This window comes from Oncorhynchus kisutch, linkage group LG18 (genome assembly GCF_002021735.2).
Source record: "Oncorhynchus kisutch isolate 150728-3 linkage group LG18, Okis_V2, whole genome shotgun sequence".
NCBI classification, from domain to species: Eukaryota; Metazoa; Chordata; class Actinopteri; order Salmoniformes; family Salmonidae; genus Oncorhynchus; species Oncorhynchus kisutch.
In genome coordinates, this window is record NC_034191.2 from 8,131,769 (window position 1) to 8,150,811 (window position 19,043).

Sequence of the window (19,043 nt, forward strand, 5' to 3'; positions counted from 1 at the left end):
GGTAAAACACTTGACCCCTGCTACTCCAACTTTCAGGATGCCTACAAGGCCCTCCCCCGCCCCCCCTTTCGGCAAATCTCATCACGACTCAATTTTTACTCCTCCCTTCCTATAGGCAGAAACTCAAACAGGAAGTACCCGTGCTAATGACTATTCAATGCTGGTCTGACCAATTGGAATCCACACTTCAAGATGGTTTTGATCTTGGGGACTGGGATATGTTTCGGGTTGACCTCCGAGAGCAACATAGATGAATCCACAGACACGGTGACTGATTTTCATTAGGTAGTGTACAGGAGATGTTGTACCCACTGTGACTATTAAAACCTACCCTAATCAGAAAGCATGGATAGATGGCAGCATTTGCACAAAACTTGAAGTGGTGAACCATCAAATTTAACTGTGGTAAGGTGACTGGGAATATGGCCTAATAGGCAGGTTATTCCCTCCATAAGGCAATCAAACAGGCAACAGGTAACAGGTAACCTCAGTATAGAGACAAAGTGGAGTCGCAATTCAATGGCTCAGACACACAACGTATGTGGGCAGGGTCTACAGACAATCAAGCAATCAATCAACTATATTTATAAAGCCCTTCTTACATCAGCTGATGTCACAAAGTGCTGTACAGAAACCCAGACAATTATGGACTACAAAGGGAAAACCAGCCACGTCGCGGACACCGACGTCTTGCTTCCGGACAAACTAAACACCTTCTTCACCTGCTTTGAGGATAACACAGTGCAACTGACGCGGTCCGTTACCAAGGACTCTGGGCTCTCCTTCTCCATTGCTAACGTGAGCAAGACATTTAAGCGTGTTAACCCTCACAAGGCTGCCGGCCCAGATGCAGACCAGCTGGCTGGAGTGTTTACTGTAGTCCCCACATGCTTCAAGATGTTCACCATTGGTCCTGTACCCCAAAAAAGCAAAGGTAACTGAACTAAATGACTATCGCCCCATAGCACTCACTTCTGTCATCATGAAGTGCTTTGAGAAACGAGTCAAGGAGTCTCTACCTTACCTGACACCCTAGACGCACTTCAACTGTGTGTATTGTTAGATATTACTGCGCTGTCGGAGCTAGAAACACAAGCATTTCGCTACACCCGCAATAACATCTGCTAAACATGTGTATGTGACAAATAACATTTGATTTGATTTGACTTCCTCATCCTCATTGTGCAGTACTGGGACTCTGGTATGAATGCTCCAAAAACACCCAAATACCTCCTTTTAGAAAGGGAAACACTGTCAGTAGAGGGATACGGGTCTCAGTATAGTGATACGGGTCTCGGTGCAGTGATACGGGTCCCGGTACAGTGATACATACGGGTCTCAGTATAGTGATACGGGTCTCAGTAGAGTGATACGGGTCTCAGTATAGTGATACGGGTCTCAGTAGAGTGATACGGGTCTCAGTAGAGTGATACGGGTCTCAGTAGAGTGATACGGGTCTCGGTGCAGTGATACGGGTCCCGGTACAGTGATACATACGGGTCTCGGTAGAGTGATACAGGTCTCGGTAGAGTGATACGGGTCTCAGTAGACTGATACGGGTCTCAGTAGAGTGATACAGGTCTCAGTAGAGTGATACGGGTCTCGGTATAATGATACGGGTCTCAGTATAGTGATCCAGGTCTCAGTAGAGTGATCCAGGTCTCAGTAGAGTGATCCAGGTCTCAGTAGAGTGATACGGGTCTCAGTATAGTGATCCAGGTCTCAGTATAGTGATCCAGGTCTCAGTATAATGATCCAGGTCTCAGTATAGTGATCCAGGTCTCAGTATAGTGATCCAGGTCTCAGTATAATGATCCAGGTCTCAGTATAGTGATCCAGGTCTCAGTATAGTGATCCAGGTCTCAGTATAGTGATCCAGGTCTCAGTATAGTGATACTGGTCTCAGTATAGTGATCCAGGCCTCAGTATAGTGATCCAGGCCTCAGTATAGTGATCCAGGTCTCAGTATAGTGATCCAGGTCTCAGTATAATGATCCAGGTCTCAGTATAGTGATCCAGGTCTCAGTATAGTGATCCAGGTCTCAGTATAGTGATCCAGGTCTCAGTATAGTGATCCAGGTCTCAGTATAGTGATCCAGGTCTCAGTATAGTGATCCAGGTCTCAGTATAGTGATACTGGTCTCAGTATAGTGATACTGGTCTCAGTATAGTGATCCAGGTCTCAGTATAGTGATACTGGTCTCAGTATAGTGATCCAGGTCTCAGTATAGTGATCCAGGTCTCAGTATAATGATCCAGGTCTCAGTATAGTGATCCAGGTCTCAGTATAGTGATCCAGGTCTTAGTATAGTGATCCAGGTCTCAGTATAGTGATCCAGGTCTCAGTATAGTGATACTGGTCTCAGTATAGTGATACTGGTCTCAGTATAGTGATCCAGGTCTCAGTATAGTGATCCAGGTCTCAGTATAATGATCCAGGTCTCAGTATAGTGATCCAGGTCTCAGTATAGTGATCCAGGTCTCAGTATAGTGATACTGGTCTCAGTATAGTGATACTGGTCTCAGTATAGTGATCCAGGTCTCAGTATAGTGATCCAGGTCTCAGTATAGTGATCCAGGTCTCAGTATAGTGATCCAGGTCTTTAGATGTTGTACATTGAAATTGAGTCATTCCGAACTTCATCTGTAACGTTAAATTCCATTTTGTGCGATTTGAGCTGTTTTCCCGATCCAGCTGTTCTCTGTGTAGCCTGCTGCTAGACCGGACAACAAAGAATCTGGAACCTTCTATAACATGCCTATTACATTTAAAAAATTGTTTGTAAAAAAATATAAAGTTATTCTTTAAGTTGGTATTGATGAATAACCCGTCTGATTTATGTTGTTTTCCCCTTTTTAGATGGTGTCTGCACCACGGCGGACTGCACTCAGTCAGGTAAATACAAACACACACACACACACACACACACACAGACACACACACACAGACACACACACACACACACACACACAGACACAGACACACACATACACATACACATACACATACACATACACATACACACACACACATACACACACACACACATACACACACACACACACACACACACACACACACACACACACACACACACACACACACACACACACACAGAGGTAGAATATGAGCTGTGTTTGTCTGTGTGCAGCATCTCGCCTGTTAGAGAACATGGATGCCAATGTGGACCCGTGTGACAACTTCTACCAGTATGCCTGTGGAGGCTGGTTGAAGAAGAACGTCATCCCAGAGACCAGCTCCCGATACAGCACCTTCGACATCCTACGAGACGAACTGGAGGTGGTCCTCAAAGGTTAGAGACACACACACACGGCTAGGAAGCAGAATTTGTGTGTCCTGGTTAGAGACGTTTTGTGGCATAGTTTGGATCCAGTGAGTTTGCCAGGGTGGTGGGAGTGAGGGCTAGGTTTGGATCTGTTGTCCAGGGAGATGGGAGTGAGGGCTAGGTTTGGATCTGTTGGATCTGTTGTCCAGGGAGGTGGGAGTGAGGGCTAGGTTTGGCTCTGTTGTTCAGGGAGGTGGGAGTGAGGGCTAGGTATTGGATCTGTTGTCCAGGGAGGTGGGAGTGAGGGCTAGGTTTGGATCTGTTGTCCAGGGAGGTGGGAGTGAGGGCTAGGTTTGGATCTGTTGTCCAGGGAGGTGGGAGTGAGGGCTAGGTTTGGATCTGTTGTTCAGGGAGGTGGGAGTGAGGGCTAGGTTTGGATCTGTTGTCCAGGGAGGTGGGAGTGAGGGCTAGGTTTGGATCTGTTGTCCAGGGAGATGGGAGTGAGGGCTAGGTTTGGATCTGTTGTCCAGGGAGGTGGGAGTGAGGGCTAGGTTTGGATCTGTTGTTCAGGGAGGTGGGAGTGAGGGCTAGGTTTGGATCTGTTGTCCAGGGAGGTGGGAGTGAGGGCTAGGTTTGGATCTGTTGTCCAGGGAGGTGGGAGTGAGGGCTAGGTTTGGATCTGTTGTCCAGGGAGGTGGGAGTGAGGGCTAGGTTTGGATCTGTTGTCCAGGGAGGTGGGAGTGAGGGCTAGGTTTGGATCTGTTGTCCAGGGAGGTGGGAGTGAGGGCTAGGTTTGGATCTGTTGTCCAGGGAGGTGGGAGTGAGGGCTAGGTTTGGATCTGTTGTCCAGGGAGATGGGAGTGAGGGCTAGGTTTGGATCTGTTGTCCAGGGAGATGGGAGTGAGGGCTAGGTTTTGGATCTGTTGTCCAGGGAGGTGGGAGTGAGGGCTAGGTTTTGGATCTGTTGTCCAGGGAGGTGGGAGTGAGGGCTAGGTTGGGATCTGTTGTCCAGGGAGGTGGGAGTGAGGGCTAGGTTTGGATCTGTTGTCCAGGGAGGTGGGAGTGAGGGCTAGGTTTGGATCTGTTGTCCAAGGAGATGGGAGTGAGAGGGGGCTAGGTTTTGGATCTGTTGTCCAGGGAGATGGGAGTGAGGGCTAGGTTTGGATCTGTTGTCCAGGAAGATGGGAGTGAGAGGGGGCTAGGTTTTGGATCTGTTGTCCAGGGAGATGGGAGTGAGAGAGGGGGCTAGGTTTTGGATCTGTTGTCCAGGGAGATGGGAGTGAGAGGGGGCTAGGTTTTGGATCTGTTGTCCAGGGAGGTGGGAGTGAGGGCTAGGTTTGGATCTGTTGTCCAGGGAGGTGGGAGTGAGGGCTAGGTATTGGATCTGTTGTCCAGGGAGGTGGGAGTGAGGGCTAGGTATTGGATCTGTTGTCCAGGGAGGTGGGAGTGAGGGCTAGGTATTGGATCTGTTGTCCAGGGAGGTGGGAGTGAGGGCTAGGTTTGGATCTGTTGTCCAGGGAGGTGGGAGTGAGGGCTAGGTTTTGGATCTGTTGTCCAGGGAGGTGGGAGTGAGGGCTAGGTTGGGATCTGTTGTCCAGGGAGGTGGGAGTGAGGGCTAGGTTTTGGATCTGTTGTCCAGGGAGATGGGAGTGAGAGGGGGCTAGGTTTTGGATCTGTTGTCCAGGGAGGTGGGAGTGAGGGCTAGGTTTGGATCTGTTGTCCAGGGAGGTGGGAGTGAGGGCTAGGTATTGGATCTGTTGTCCAGGGAGGTGGGAGTGAGGGCTAGGTATTGGATCTGTTGTCCAGGGAGGTGGGAGTGAGGGCTAGGTTTGGTGTGGTTGGAGGATATACTGGAGTTTAAGCAGCTTCTCTTTCAGGAAAAGACAGACTCTTGGAATAGGTACTGTTGTTAATGGGGGCATCTATCTACAGCGTTTTACCATGATTGCGGTCTCCGCCAACGCAGGAACATTTCCTTTCAAAGGTGCATAGAGGACAAGCACGATCTGATTAGAATAGTTGGATGCCTTTAACATCTGCTAAGGAGATGAGTCTGAAGCGAATGTGGGTCTGGCCATCTGACTAGCTGTCTCCTTGCTGTCCCCAGTCCACCTGGTCGCGCTGCTGCTCCAGGTTCAACTGTTCTGCCTGCGTCTATGGAACCCTGACCTGTTCACCGGACGTGCTACCTTGTCCCAGACCTGCTGTTTTCAACTCTCTAGAGACAGCAGGTGCGGTAGAGATACTCTGAATGATCGGCTATGAAAAGCCAACTGACATTTACTCCTGAGGTGCTGACCTGTTCCACCCTCTACAACCACTGTGATTATTATTATTTGACCCTGCCAGTCATTTATGAACATTTGAACATCTTGGCCATGTTCTGTTATAATCTCCACCCGGCACAGCCAGAAGAGGACTGGCCACCCCTCATAGCCTGGTTCCTCTCTAGGTTTCTTCCTAGGTTCTGGCCTTTCTAGGGAGTTTTTTCCTAGCCACCGTGCTTCTACACCTGCATTGCTTGCTGTTTGGGGTTTTAGGCTGAGTTTCTGCACAGCACTTTGTGACATCAGCTGATGTAAGAAGGGCTATATAAATACATTTGATTGATTGATTGACTAGGAATGAGCATCTTGTTAGCTCCATCTTGACAGTGGATTTACAGGAAGGGTCCCCCTTAGACCTGGGAGGTGGGGGCTGTGAGGTGTGTGTGTGTGTGTGTGTGTGTGTGTGTGTGTGTGTGTGTGTGTGTGTGTGTGTGTGTGTGTGTGTGTGTGTGTGTGTGTGTGTGTGTGTGTGTGTGTGTGTGTGTGTGTGTGTGTATCAGTTGTGAGTTACATGTTCCACGTTACCTGCTGCAGATTTTTGAGAAGGCCAGAGGAATCCTGAGCAGGTTGACCAAGTGGAAGGGCAGAGGGGGTTGTCTGACATTTATGGTCTGTTAATAAGGATCGTACCCTTTTTTAAAACATTTTCGCCTAAAATGACATACCCAAATCTGACTACCTGTAACTCAGGACCTGAAGAAAGGATATGCATATTATTGATACCATTTGAAAGGAAACACATTGAAGTTTCTGGAAATGTGAAATTTATTTATGAGAATATAACACATTAGATCTGGTAAGAGATAATACAAAGATTAAAACATGCTTTTAAAAATATTTTTCTATCATCTTTGAAATGCAAGAGAAATGTCATACTTTCAGATAGGAGTCTAGGTGTAATTTAGATTTTGGCCACCAGATGGTAGCAGTTTGTGTGTAAAGTTTCAGACTGATCCAGTGAAGAATTACATTACTGCACAATATTTTGTGTCAAGTCTACCAGGAGTTTGCCCAAATGTGCTGAATTGGTCAATTGATACATTTTCAACTATAGAGAACATACACAAATGTTATGGTAATGCATTTTTTTAGTTTACACTCACCCAGAAATGTCATACATGATGGATCATTAGTTTATACAATAACCTTCAGATATCTAGATGGTCGGACATGGTGGGTGTGGAGCCAGATACAACATTGGGGTCAAACTTTAGTCCCCAATTCCTACATTTTAACATAAAAATGGATTTTATCAAACAAAACTATGCAACATTTTATCTCTGGGACCCTCAGGATGACAAATCAGAGTAAGATTACTGAATGTAAGTAAATTATTTACCTTCAAATGTATCAAACCGGATGCCGTGATTAAAGTTGTTTTTATCATGCCATCAAACCAGAGCATGGTATTGTTTCACTGTAATAGCTACTGCTAATTGGACCCTACAGTTAGATAAAAAATCATTTAAGCTTTCTGCCCATTTAAGACATGTCTATGTCCCGGAAAGTTGGCTGCTGTTTACAATGTCATTCTTGTCACATTAGCGCAACTTAGCAACAACCGTCCCGGTTTACAAACACCCATCCTATAGAGGTTAAAGGACCCTACAGTGTAGAACATTTACCATCTGTTAAAGAGACCCTATCTGTTAAAGAGACCCTATCTGTTAAAGAGACCCTATCTGTTAAAGAGACCCTACAGTGTAGAACATTTACCATCTGTTAAAGAGACCCTATCTGTTAAAGAGACCCTATCTGTTAAAGAGACCCTACAGTGTAGAACATTTACCACCTGTTAAAGAGACTCTATCTGTTAAAGAGACTCTATCTGTTAAAGAGACTCTATCTGTTAAAGAGACTCTATCTGTTAAAGAGACCCTATCTGTTAAAGAGACCCTATCTGTTAAAGAGACCCTACAGTGCACGTGATGAAAATCCTAGATATTCTTCATCCAAGATGAGTCTGAATAATGGTAGACAGATGTATATGGATGGAAATATGAAAGACTCTCTAAGTCCTCTATTTTAGCTTCTTTTACAGTCGACCTCTCCCTCACTTTCTCTCCCTCTTCCACTTTCTATCCCCTCAATCACTCTCTGGATCACCCCTTTATCTTTCATTCTGTCTCTCCACCTCTTCTCCTCCACCTCTTCTCCTCCACCTCTTCTCCTCCTCTCTTGTCTGTTATAGTCTCTTCTCCTCCACCTCTTCTCCTCTCGTCTCATCTGTTATAGTCTCTTCTCCTCCTCTCTCCTCTGTTGTAGTCTCTTCTCCTCCTCCACCTCTTCTCCTCCACCTCTTCTCCTCCTCTCTCCTCTGTTATAGTCTCTTCTCCTCCACCTCTTCTCCTCCTCTCTCCTCTGTTATAGTCTCTTCTCCTCTCGTCTCATCTGTTATAGTCTCTTCTCCTCCTCTCTCCTCTGTTGTAGTCTCTTCTCCTCCTCCACCTCTTCTCCTCCACCTCTTCTCCTCCTCTCTCCTCTGTTATAGTCTCTTCTCCTCCACCTCTTCTCCTCCTCTCTCCTCTGTTGTAGTCTCTTCTCCTCCTCCACCTCTTCTCCTCCACCTCTTCTCCTCCTCTCTCCTCTGTTATAGTCTCTTCTCCTCCACCTCTTCTCCTCCTCTCTTGTCTGTTATAGTCTCTTCTCCTCCTCCTCTTCGTACTATAATTATCAGTAGAGTATTCTTGGGGCGGGGGGTCCTAATTTGTCTGATTGAATAGGCATGATTGTCCACAGCCGAAGCCTGGTTTTAAAAGGTGTCTGAGTGTTTGATTCTCCGGTTTCTGTCTTTCATTGCTGTATTTCTATCAGTCTCCACTTTCTCTATCAGATGTCATTATCACTAGAACAATGCTGTCAGGAGAAAAGCCCACCCTGGTAACAGATGGGTAGACAATGTTCCTGCCAATACCAGTCAAGGTTAAGACTGCACTATCCAGTCAGTCAGGCTCTATGTTCCTGGAGTATCCAGTCAGTCAGGCTCTATATTCCTGGAGTATCCAGTCAGTCAGGCTCTATATTCCTGGAGTATCCAGTCAGTCAGGCTCTATATTCCTGGAGTATCCAGTCAGTCAGCCTCCATGGTTCTGATTTGTTCTCCTTGCCTCATATCCTCCATCTGGAACAGTGGCATGTGTGTGTGTGTGTGTGTACAAATGGTGTGTGTCTCTTCTAGCCTTCAGGGTCAAAGGTGAATGTGTGTGGTCAACTGTGTAGAGGTAGAGTTATGCATATTGCTGGCTGGTAAGAAAATCTAAGTTGGAGAAAGTTGAAACATGATTTAGGACACAGAATATTTATCCAGGTAGAATCTGTTTATAGGCACGGATCCAGGTTCACCCAATCCGAACCATAAGTTAGTTAAGACAGAGTTTTTTTGGCAATGGAAACCTTTTTCTACTTACCAAGAGTCCAGATTAACTAAAGGATACCGTTTCTATGCCCCCGTGTGCCATTTGAACGAAGTTGAACATAGTTTCTGGAGCATAGCTAACTAGCTAACTAGCTAACTAGCAATTCATAAAAGTCTACAGGAAAAGCTAACATGCTACGACTTTGGGTTAGTCTAGTGTAGGTCTCATATACCACAGGGTTACCACTCCTAACACAGAGCATGAGTGTAACCTTTGACCCCTCAAGTGTCCTGCCTGGTTAAACATGCCAACCCTGGTCAACATATACCTTATATGTTAACAGCAGCCTGCAGGGCGCTGCGTTGGCCAGACCTGGACAGTTCACATCAGGTATTAGCAGGGCGTTGGCCAGACCTGGACAGTTCACATCAGGTATTAGCAGGGTGTTGGCCACACCTGGACAGTTCACATCAGGTATTAGCAGGGCGTTGGCCACACCTGGACAGTTCACATCAGGTATTAAACCACAGGGCATTGGCCAAACCTGGACAGTTCACATCAGGTATTTAACCACAGGGCGTTGGCCACACCTGGACAGTTCACATCAGGTATTAGCAGGGTGTTGGCCACACCTGGACAGTTCACATCAGGTATTAGCAGGGCGTTGGCCACACCTGGACAGTTCACATCAGGTATTAGCAGGGTGTTGGCCACACCTGGACAGTTCACATCAGGTAGTAGCAGGGTGTTGGCCACACCTGGACAGTTCACATCAGGTATTAGCAGGGCGTTGGCCACACCTGGACAGTTCACATCAGGTATTAAACCACAGGGCGTTGGCCACACCTGGACAGTTCACATCAGGTATTAGCAGGGTGTTGGCCACACCTGGACAGTTCACATCAGGTATTAAACCACAGGGCGTTGGCCACACCTGGACAGTTCACATCAGATATTAGCAGGGCGTTGGCCACACCTGGACAGTTCACATCAGGTGAACAATCTGGACCCTCTATTTCTGAAACTATCTGCCACCATTGTCGCAACCCCTATTACCAGCCTGTTCAACCTCTCTTTCATCTCGTCTGAGATCCCCAAGGATTGGAAAGCTGCCGCAGTCATCCCCCTCTTCAAAGGGGGAGACACCCTGGACCCAAACTGTTACAGACCTATATCCATCCTGCCCTGCCTATCTAAGGTCTTCGAAAGCCAAGTCAACAAACAGGTCACTGACCATCTCGAATCCCACCGTACCTTCTCCGCTGTGCCATCTGGTTTCCGAGCCGGTCATGGGTGCACCTCAGCCACACTCAAGGTACTAAACGATATCATAACCGCCATCGATAAAAGACAGTACGCCGTCTTCATCGACCTTGCCAAGGCTTTCGACTCTGTCAATCACCATATTCTTATCGGCAGACTCAGTAGCCTCGGTTTTTCGGATGACTGCCTTGCCTGGTTCACCAATTACTTTGCAGACAGAGTTCAGTGTGTCAAATCGGAGGGCATGCTGTCCGGTCCTCTGGCAGTCTCTATGGGGGTGCCACAGGGTTCAATTCTCGGGCCGACTCTTTTCTCTGTGTATATCAATGATGTTGCTCTTGCTGCGGGCGATTCCCTGATCCACCTCTACGCAGACGACACCATTCTATATACTTTCGGCCCGTCTTTGGACACTGTGCTATCTAACCTCCAAACAAGCTTCAATGCCATACAACACTCCTTCCGTGGCCTCCAACTGCTCTTAAACGCTAGTAAAACCAAATGCATGCTTTTCAACCGGTCGCTGCCGCACCTGCATGCCCGACTAGCATCACCACCCTGGATGGTTCCGACCTAGAATATGTGGACGTCTATAAGTACCTAGGTGTCTGGCTAGACTGCAAACTCTCCTTCCAGACTCATATCAAACATCTCCAATCGAAAATCAAATCAAGAGTCGGCTTTCTATTCCGCAACAAAGCCTCCTTCACTCACGCCGCCAAGCTTACCCTAGTAAAACTGACTATCCTACCGATCCTCGACTTCGGCGATGTCATCTACAAAATGGCTTCCAACACTCTACTCAGCAAACTGGATGCAGTCTATCACAGTGCCATCCGTTTTGTCACTAAAGCACCTTATACCACCCACCACTGCGACTTGTATGCTCTAGTCGGCTGGCCCTCGCTACATATTCGTCGCCAGACCCACTGGCTCCAGGTCATCTACAAGTCTATGCTAGGTAAAGCTCCGCCTTATCTCAGCTCACTGGTCACGATGGCAACACCCATCCGTAGCACGCGCTCCAGCAGGTGTATCTCACTGATCATCCCTAAAGCCAACACCTCATTTGGCCGCCTTTCGTTCCAGTACTCTGCTGCCTGTGACTGGAACGAATTGCAAAAATCGCTGAAGTTGGAGACTTTTATCTCCCTCACCAACTTCAAACATCAGCTATCTGAGCAGCTAACCGATCGCTGCAGCTGTACATAGTCTATTGGTAAATAGCCCACCCTTTTCACCTACCTCATCCCCATACTGTTTTTATTTATTTACTTTTCTGCTCTTCTGCACACCAATATCTCTACCTGTACATGACCATCTGATCATTTATCACTCCAGTGTTAATCTGCAAAATTGTAATTATTTGCCTACCTCCTCATGCCTTTTGCACACATTGTATATAGACCCCCCCTTTGTTTTCTACTGTGTTATTGACTTGTTAAATGTTTACTCCATGTGTAACTCTTTGTTGTCTGCTCACACTGCTATGCTTTATCTTGGCCAGGTCGCAGTTGCAAATGAGAACTTGTTCTCAACTAGCCTACCTGGTTAAATAAAGGTGTTCTCAACTAGCCTACCTGGTTAAATAAAGGTGTTCTCAACTAGCCTACCTGGTTAAATAAAGGTGTTCTCAACTAGCCTACCTGGTTAAATAAAGGTGTTCTCAACTAGCCTACCTGGTTAAATAAAGGTGTTCTCAACTAGCCTACCTGGTTAAATAAAGGTGAAATAAAAAATAAAAAAAATAAAAAAATTAGCAGGGTGTTGGCCAGACCTAGACAGTTCACATCAGGTATTAGCAGGGTGTTGGCCACACCTAGACAGTTCACATCAGCTATTAGCAGGGTGTTGGCCACACCTAGACAGTTCACATCAGGTATTAGCAGGGTGTTGGCCACACCTAGACAGTTCACATCAGGTATTAGCAGGGTGTTGGCCACACCTGGACAGTTCACATCAGGTATTAGCAGGGTGTTGGCCACACCTGGACAGTTCACATCAGGTATTAGCAGGGTGTTGGCCACACCTAGACAGTTCACATCAGGTATTAGCAGGGTGTTGGCCACACCTGGACAGTTCACATCAGCTATTAGCAGGGCGTTGGCCACACCTAGACAGTTCACATCAGGTATTAGCAGGGCCTACTATTAGCAGGGCCTAAATGTTCTGAATTGACTGACCTTCATGTCTTAAAGTAATGATGAAGTCATTATTTGAGCTGTTCTTTCCATAAAATGGACTTGGTCTTTTACCAAATAAGGCTATCTTCTGTATACCACCCCTAACACAACTGATTTTGCTCAAACGCATTAAGGAGGAAAGAAATTCCACAAATTAACTTTTAAGAAGGCACAGCTGTTAATTGAAATGCATTCCAGGGGACTCCCTCATGAAGCTGGTTGAGAGAATGCCAAGAGTGTGCAAAGCTGTCATGAAGGCAAAGGGTGGCTATTTGAAGAATCTCAAATATAACATATATTTTCGTTTGTTTAACAGTTTTTTGGTTACTACATGATTCCATATGTGTTATTTCATAGTTTTGATGTCTTCACTATTATTCTACGATGTAGAAAATAGTCAAAATAAAGAAAAAACCCTTGAATGAGTAGGCGTTCTAAAACCTTGACCGGTAGTAAATGCACAAACTGTTTTGAATGGAAAGTATGTGACGGGTTTAATAAGGCACTGCTCTGGACACTTAACCACAGGGATAGTTTTCCATCTCTGCTTTGTTTCAGCTATGGCATACTGGGCAATCATTTGCCCAATTGACTGTGAGCTTTTTAATTATACCTTGTTTATGGAGAGAGATGTAAGGAAATGGGGGGGAGTTGACATATGGTTGTGGTCTCTGTGAGAAGGTCTAAACCCTGCGTGACGCTGCCCTCTATGACTACTGTGACTAGCTTTATGAGAAACAGATCTACTCACTACTGATGGAACATTATATTGAGACACAATGGCTGGAAAACTCGGAATTCTACATCCAACTCAAAATTCCAACTCTGAATTTTAGCCCCTTTCTAGAACTCTGACTTTCCGACCTGAAGATCACTGACGTCATGATTTGACCTCGTATTTTTCAGAGTTCCCAGTATCTACAGACAGACAGCTGTGACATCATATCACAAAGGCTCAGCGGAGTCTGTCAATCAGACAGCAGTGGCGTGACAGATGATCAGGCAGTGGCTGTGTTCAACAGCATCAAATCCATGATGCATTGTGGGCAAATGGTGACTGACTGATCTACAAATAATAATGAGTAGTTATTTATGATGCAAGGTGATTTGTGAGTCAGTTGTCAGTCGCTTGCACTCTCAGCTGCAATGTCGAACAAGCCCCATGTCTGTCAGTGACATCACAAAAGGTCAGACAGTGGGTGAGTTTGAGCGGATCACTTTTGTCTGCAGTCGACTGCAAGTTTATGCATTTTCCCAATAACAAGTTCACCCTGCAGCCATTTTCTACATAGTGGGAGGTTCTATCGTCAACCAATCATTGTTTGTTTAGTTTGACCCACGTGAACGTGACCAAAGACATGACTGAAACAGGAACCAACTTGCCGTGATTCATGTTTACAGTGGACATATACAAATGATATATATATATATATACAATTGAAGTCAGAAGTTTTTCACAATTCCTGACATTTAATCCTAGTAAAAATCCCATGTCTTAGGTCAGTTCTGCTCATCACTTTATTTTCAGATTGTGAAAGGTCAGAATAATAGTAGAGAGAATTATTTATTTCAGCTTTTATTTCTTTCGTCACATTCCCCAGTGTCGATATAGGACTCGTTTTACTGTGGAAATAGATACTTGTCTGTCAGGCATCGCATGACATTACAAAATGTTACATTACAGAATGTCTGTCAGTCATACATGCTATATAGGTCATAGAGGGTGTGACAGAATGTGCCAAATTCAAAACAACTGGGACCTCAGGAAAAATACTCTAGAAAGAGGCCAGAGTTCCCGAGTTGGATGACCGTTGAAATAAATCAAAAATCCCAGTCCTTTTCCCCCCCAGAGTTCCCAGTTGTTTTGAAAGCACTGAAGTCGGAGATTTGAACGAGGCATCAGGCATCTTATGACATCACAGAGGGTTTGAAAGAATGTCTAAGTCAGAAATCTTATGACATCACAGAGGGTCAGACAGCACTAGATCTGTGCTCCATATTCAGCTCTTCAGCAACAATGCAGCTGTTTCCAGTTGTATGTACCCTAGTTGAGTCCATGTGGTGGATTTGAGGCCCGAGGGCTCTGCAGTGTTCTGTGTTGAATACATATACACAGAGGGATTGGCTCTGGGGAGACATACTTCCTGTGTAGTTCCTTTTTTTATCATGATGGGCCCTGAGGTTGGGGCCCAGATAAGGTCACATTATTTAAGTGTGTGTCTGTGTGTGTGTGTGTGTGTGTGTGTTCTGGGTCTCAGGAGTTTAACCACAGCACCGTACGAGTGACAGAACCGCAGGGTTGATAAAGACATCAAAATATCTCCTCCGCTGTCATTTCCCCCCCAAAAAGTGTAAAACGTGCAAAAAGTAAAAGGAAGCCCTGGAAGCTTCCAAAATAGGTGAACTTGTATTTAAAGGGGTGTTTGCCACACGAACATCAGGTGGTCTTTAATCCAAACAGAATCCCCCCCCCCCTCTCCCCCACATCCAGTTGTTAATCCAATCACACACGTGATCTGCTCCCTTTGGCAGGAAGCGCCCTATGAAGGTTTCCTAACCCAGCGCTTCATAAACATTGCATGAGCACATAAAAAGTGTGCCCACTAGGTAATGAGACTGCAGGGGTTCTGCCCTAACCAAACCAGGGGATGACGAGAGGATTTGAGGTAGAGGGGAAAGAGGAAGAATGAGAGGTGAGATGGCAGAGGGCTGTTACTGTAAGAAATAAGAGAGAGGGCAGAGAGCTGTTACTGTAGAAATGAAGAAAGAGGGTAGAGAGCTGTTACTATAAGAATGAAGAGGGGTAGAGAGCTGTTACTATAAGAATGGAGAGAAAGAGGGCAGAGGGCTGTTACTGTTAGAATGAAGAGAGCGAGAGCAGATAGCTGTTACTATAAGAATGAAGAGAGAGAGGGCTGAGAGCTGTTATTGTAAGAAAGAAGAGGGCAGAGAGCTGTTACTGTAGAAATGAAGAAAGAGGGTAGAGAGCTGTTACTATAAGAATGAAGAGGGGTAGAGAGCTGTTACTATAAGAATGGAGAAGGGGCAGAGAGCTGTTACTATAAGAATGGAGAGGGGCAGAGAGCTGTTACTATAAGAATGAAGAGGGGTAGAGAGCTGTTACTATAAGAATGGAGAGAGAGGGCCAGAGAGTTGTTACTATAAGAATGGAGAGGGGCAGAGAGCTGTTACTATAAGAATGGAGAGAGAGGGCAGAGAGCTGTTACTATAAGAATGGAGAGAGAGGGCAGAGAGCTGTTACTATAAGAATGGAGAGGGGTAGAGAGCTGTTACTATAAGAATGGAGGGGGCAGAGAGCTGTTACTGTAAGAATGAAGAGGGGTAGAGAACTGTTACTATAAGAATGGAGGGGGCAGAGAGCTGTTACTATAAGAATGGAGGGGGCAGAGAGCTGTTACTATAAGAATGGAGGGGGCAGAGAGCTGTTACTATAAGAATGGAGGGGGCAGAGAGCTGTTACTATAAGAATGGAGGGGGCAGAGAGCTGTTACTATAAGAATGGAGAGGGGTAGAGAGCTGTTACTGTAAGAATGGAGGGGGCAGAGAGCTGTTACTATAAGAATGGAGGGGGCAGAGAGCTGTTACTATAAGAATGGAGAGGGGTAGAGAGCTGTTACTGTAAGAATGGAGGGGGCAGAGAGCTGTTACTATAAGAATGGAGAGGGGCAGAGAGCTGTTACTATAAGAATGGAGAGGGGTAGAGAGCTGTTACTATAAGAATGGAGGGGGCAGAGAGCTGTTACAATATAAGGATGGAGAGGGGCAGAGAGCTGTTACAATATAAGGATGGAGAGGGGCAGAGAGCTGTTACTATAAGAATGACCAGAGAGAGCAGAGAGCTGTTACTATAAGAATGGAGAGGGCCAGAGAGCTGCTACTATAAGAATGGAGAGGGCCAGAGAGCTGCTACTATAAGAATGGAGAGGGCCAGAGAGCTGTTACTATAAGAATGGAGAGGGCCAGAGAGCTGTTACTATAACAATGGAGAGGGCCAGAGAGCTGCTACTATAAGAATGGAGAGGGCCAGAGAGCTGTTACTATAAGAATGGAGAGGGCCAGAGAGCTGTTACTATAAGAATGGAGAGGGGCAGAGAGCTGTTACTATAAGAATGAAGAGAGAGGGCCAGAGAGCTGTTACTATAAGAATGAAGAGAGAGGGCCAGAGAGCTGTTACTATAAGAATGAAGAGAGAGGGCCAGAGAGCTGTTACTATAAGAATGAAGAGAGAGGGGCAGAGAGCTGTTATTATAAGAATGAAGAGAGAGGGCCAGAGAGCTGTTACTATAAGAATGAAGAGAGAGGGCCAGAGAGCTGTTACTATAAGAATGAAGAGAGAGGGGCAGAGAGCTGTTATTATAAGAATGGGGAGGGGCAGAGAGCTGTTACTATAAGAATGAAGAAAGAGAGCAGAGAGCTGTTACTATAAGAATGGAGAGGGGCAGAGAGCTGTTACTATAAGAATGAAGAAACAGAGCAGAGAGCTGTTACTATAAGAATGGAGAGAGAGGGCAGAGAGCTGTTACTGTAAGAATTAAGAAAGAGGGCAGAGAGCTGTTACTGTAAGAATGGAGAGAGAGGGCAGAGAGCTGTTACTATAAGAATGGAGAGAGAGGGCAGAGAGCTGTTACTATAAGAATGGAGGGGGGGCAGAGAGATGTTACTATAACAATGGAGGGGGGGCAGAGAGATGTTACTATAACAATGGAGAGGGCCAGAGAGCTGTTACTATAAGAATGGAGAGGGCCAGAGAGCTGTTACTATAAGAATGGAGAGGGCCAGAGAGCTGCTACTATAAGAATGGAGAGGGCCAGAGAGCTGTTACTATAAGAATGGAGAGGGCCAGAGAGCTGTTACTATAACAATGGAGAGAGAGGGCCAGAGAGCTGTTACTATAACAATGGAGAGAGAGGGCCAGAGAGCTGTTACTATAAGAATGAAGAGAGAGGGCCAGAGAGCTGTTACTATAAGAATGGAGAGAGAGGGCCAGAGAGCTGTTACTATAAGAATGGAGAGAGGGCCAGAGAGCTGTTACTATAAGAATGAAGAGAGAGGGCCAGAGAGCTGTTACTATAAGAATGGAGAGGGGCAGAGAGCTGTTACTATAAGAATGGAGGGGGGGCAGAGAGCTGTTACTATAAGAATGGAGAGAGAGGGGCAGAGAGCTGTTACTATAACAATGGAGAGGGCCAGAGAGCTGTTACTATAAGAATGGAGAGGGGCAGAGAGCTGTTACTATAAGAATGGAGAGGGCCAGAGAGATGTTACTATAAGAATGGAGAGGGGCAGAGAGCTGTTACTATAAGAATGGAGAGGGGCAGAGAGCTGTTACTATAAGAATGGAGGGGGCAGAGAGCTGTTACTATAAGAATGGAGAGGGGCAGAGAGCTGTTACTATAAGAATGAAGAGAGGGGCAGAGAGCTGTTATTATAAGAATGGGGAGGGGCAGAGAGCTGTTACTATAAGAATGAAGAAAGAGAGCAGAGAGCTGTTACTATAAGAATGGAGAGAGAGGGGCAGAGAGCTGTTACTATAAGAATGAAGAAAGAGGGCAGAGAGCTGTTACTGTAAAAATTAAGAGACAGGGCAGAGAACTCTTACTGTGAAAATGAAGAAAGAGGGCAGAGAGCTGTTACTGTAGAAATGAAGAGAGAGTGGCAGAGAGCTGTTACTGTAAAAATGAAGAAGAGAGGGGCAGAGAGCTGTTACTATAAGAATGGAGAGAGAGGGCAGAGAGCTGTTACTGTAAGAATTAAGAAAGAGGGCAGAGAGCTGTTACTGTAAGAATGGAGAGAGAGGGCAGAGAGCTGTTACTATAAGAATGGAGGGGGGGCAGAGAGATGTTACTATAACAATGGAGAGGGCCAGAGAGCTGTTACTATAAGAATGGAGAGGGCCAGAGAGCTGTTACTATAAGAATGGAGAGGGCCAGAGAGCTGCTACTATAAGAATGGAGAGGGCCAGAGAGCTGTTACTATAAGAATGGAGAGGGCCAGAGAGCTGTTACTATAAGAATGGAGAGGGGCAGAGAGCTGTTACTATAAGAATGGAGAGGGCCAGAGAGCTGTTACTATAACAATGGAGAGGGGCAGTTAGCTTAACTCTAGACTCTTTGTCTTAACTCTAGACTCTTTGTCTTAACTCTTTGTCTTAACTCTAGACTCTTTGTCTTAACTCTAGACTCTTTGTCTTAACTCTAGACTCTTTGTCTTAACTCTAGACTCTTTGTCTTAACTCTAGACTCTTTGTCTTAACTCTAGACTCTTTGTCTTAACTCTTTGTCTTAACTCTAGACTCTTTGTCTTAACTCTAGACTCTTTGTCTTAACTCTAGACTCTTTGTCTTAACTCTAGACTCTTTGTCTTAACTCTAGACTCTTTGTCTTAACTCTAGACTCTTTGTCTTAACTCTAGACTCTTTGTCTTAACTCTAGACTCTTTGTCTTAACTCTAGACTCTCTGTCTTAACTCTAGACTCTCTGTCTTAACTCTAGACTCTCTGTCTTAACTCTAGACTCTCTGTCTTAACTCTAGACTCTCTGTCTTAACTCTAGACTCTCTGTCTTAACTCTAGACTCTTTGTCTTAACTCTAGACTCTCTGTCTTAAC

General features: G+C 45.7%; 1 protein-coding gene across 2 annotated transcripts in view; it reads left to right on the plus strand.

Moving 5' to 3' along the window:
• LOC109887876 (neprilysin-like) overlaps nt 1–19,043 on the plus strand; it is an 85,715-nt gene that overhangs the window by 26,242 nt on the left and 40,430 nt on the right. For both annotated transcript variants that reach the window (XM_031796908.1, XM_031796909.1), the window contains exons 3-4: nt 2,861–2,896; nt 3,153–3,314. In XM_031796908.1, the coding sequence (XP_031652768.1) occupies nt 2,861–2,896; nt 3,153–3,314 (198 nt within the window). The remainder of the gene's footprint in view (nt 1–2,860; nt 2,897–3,152; nt 3,315–19,043) is intronic.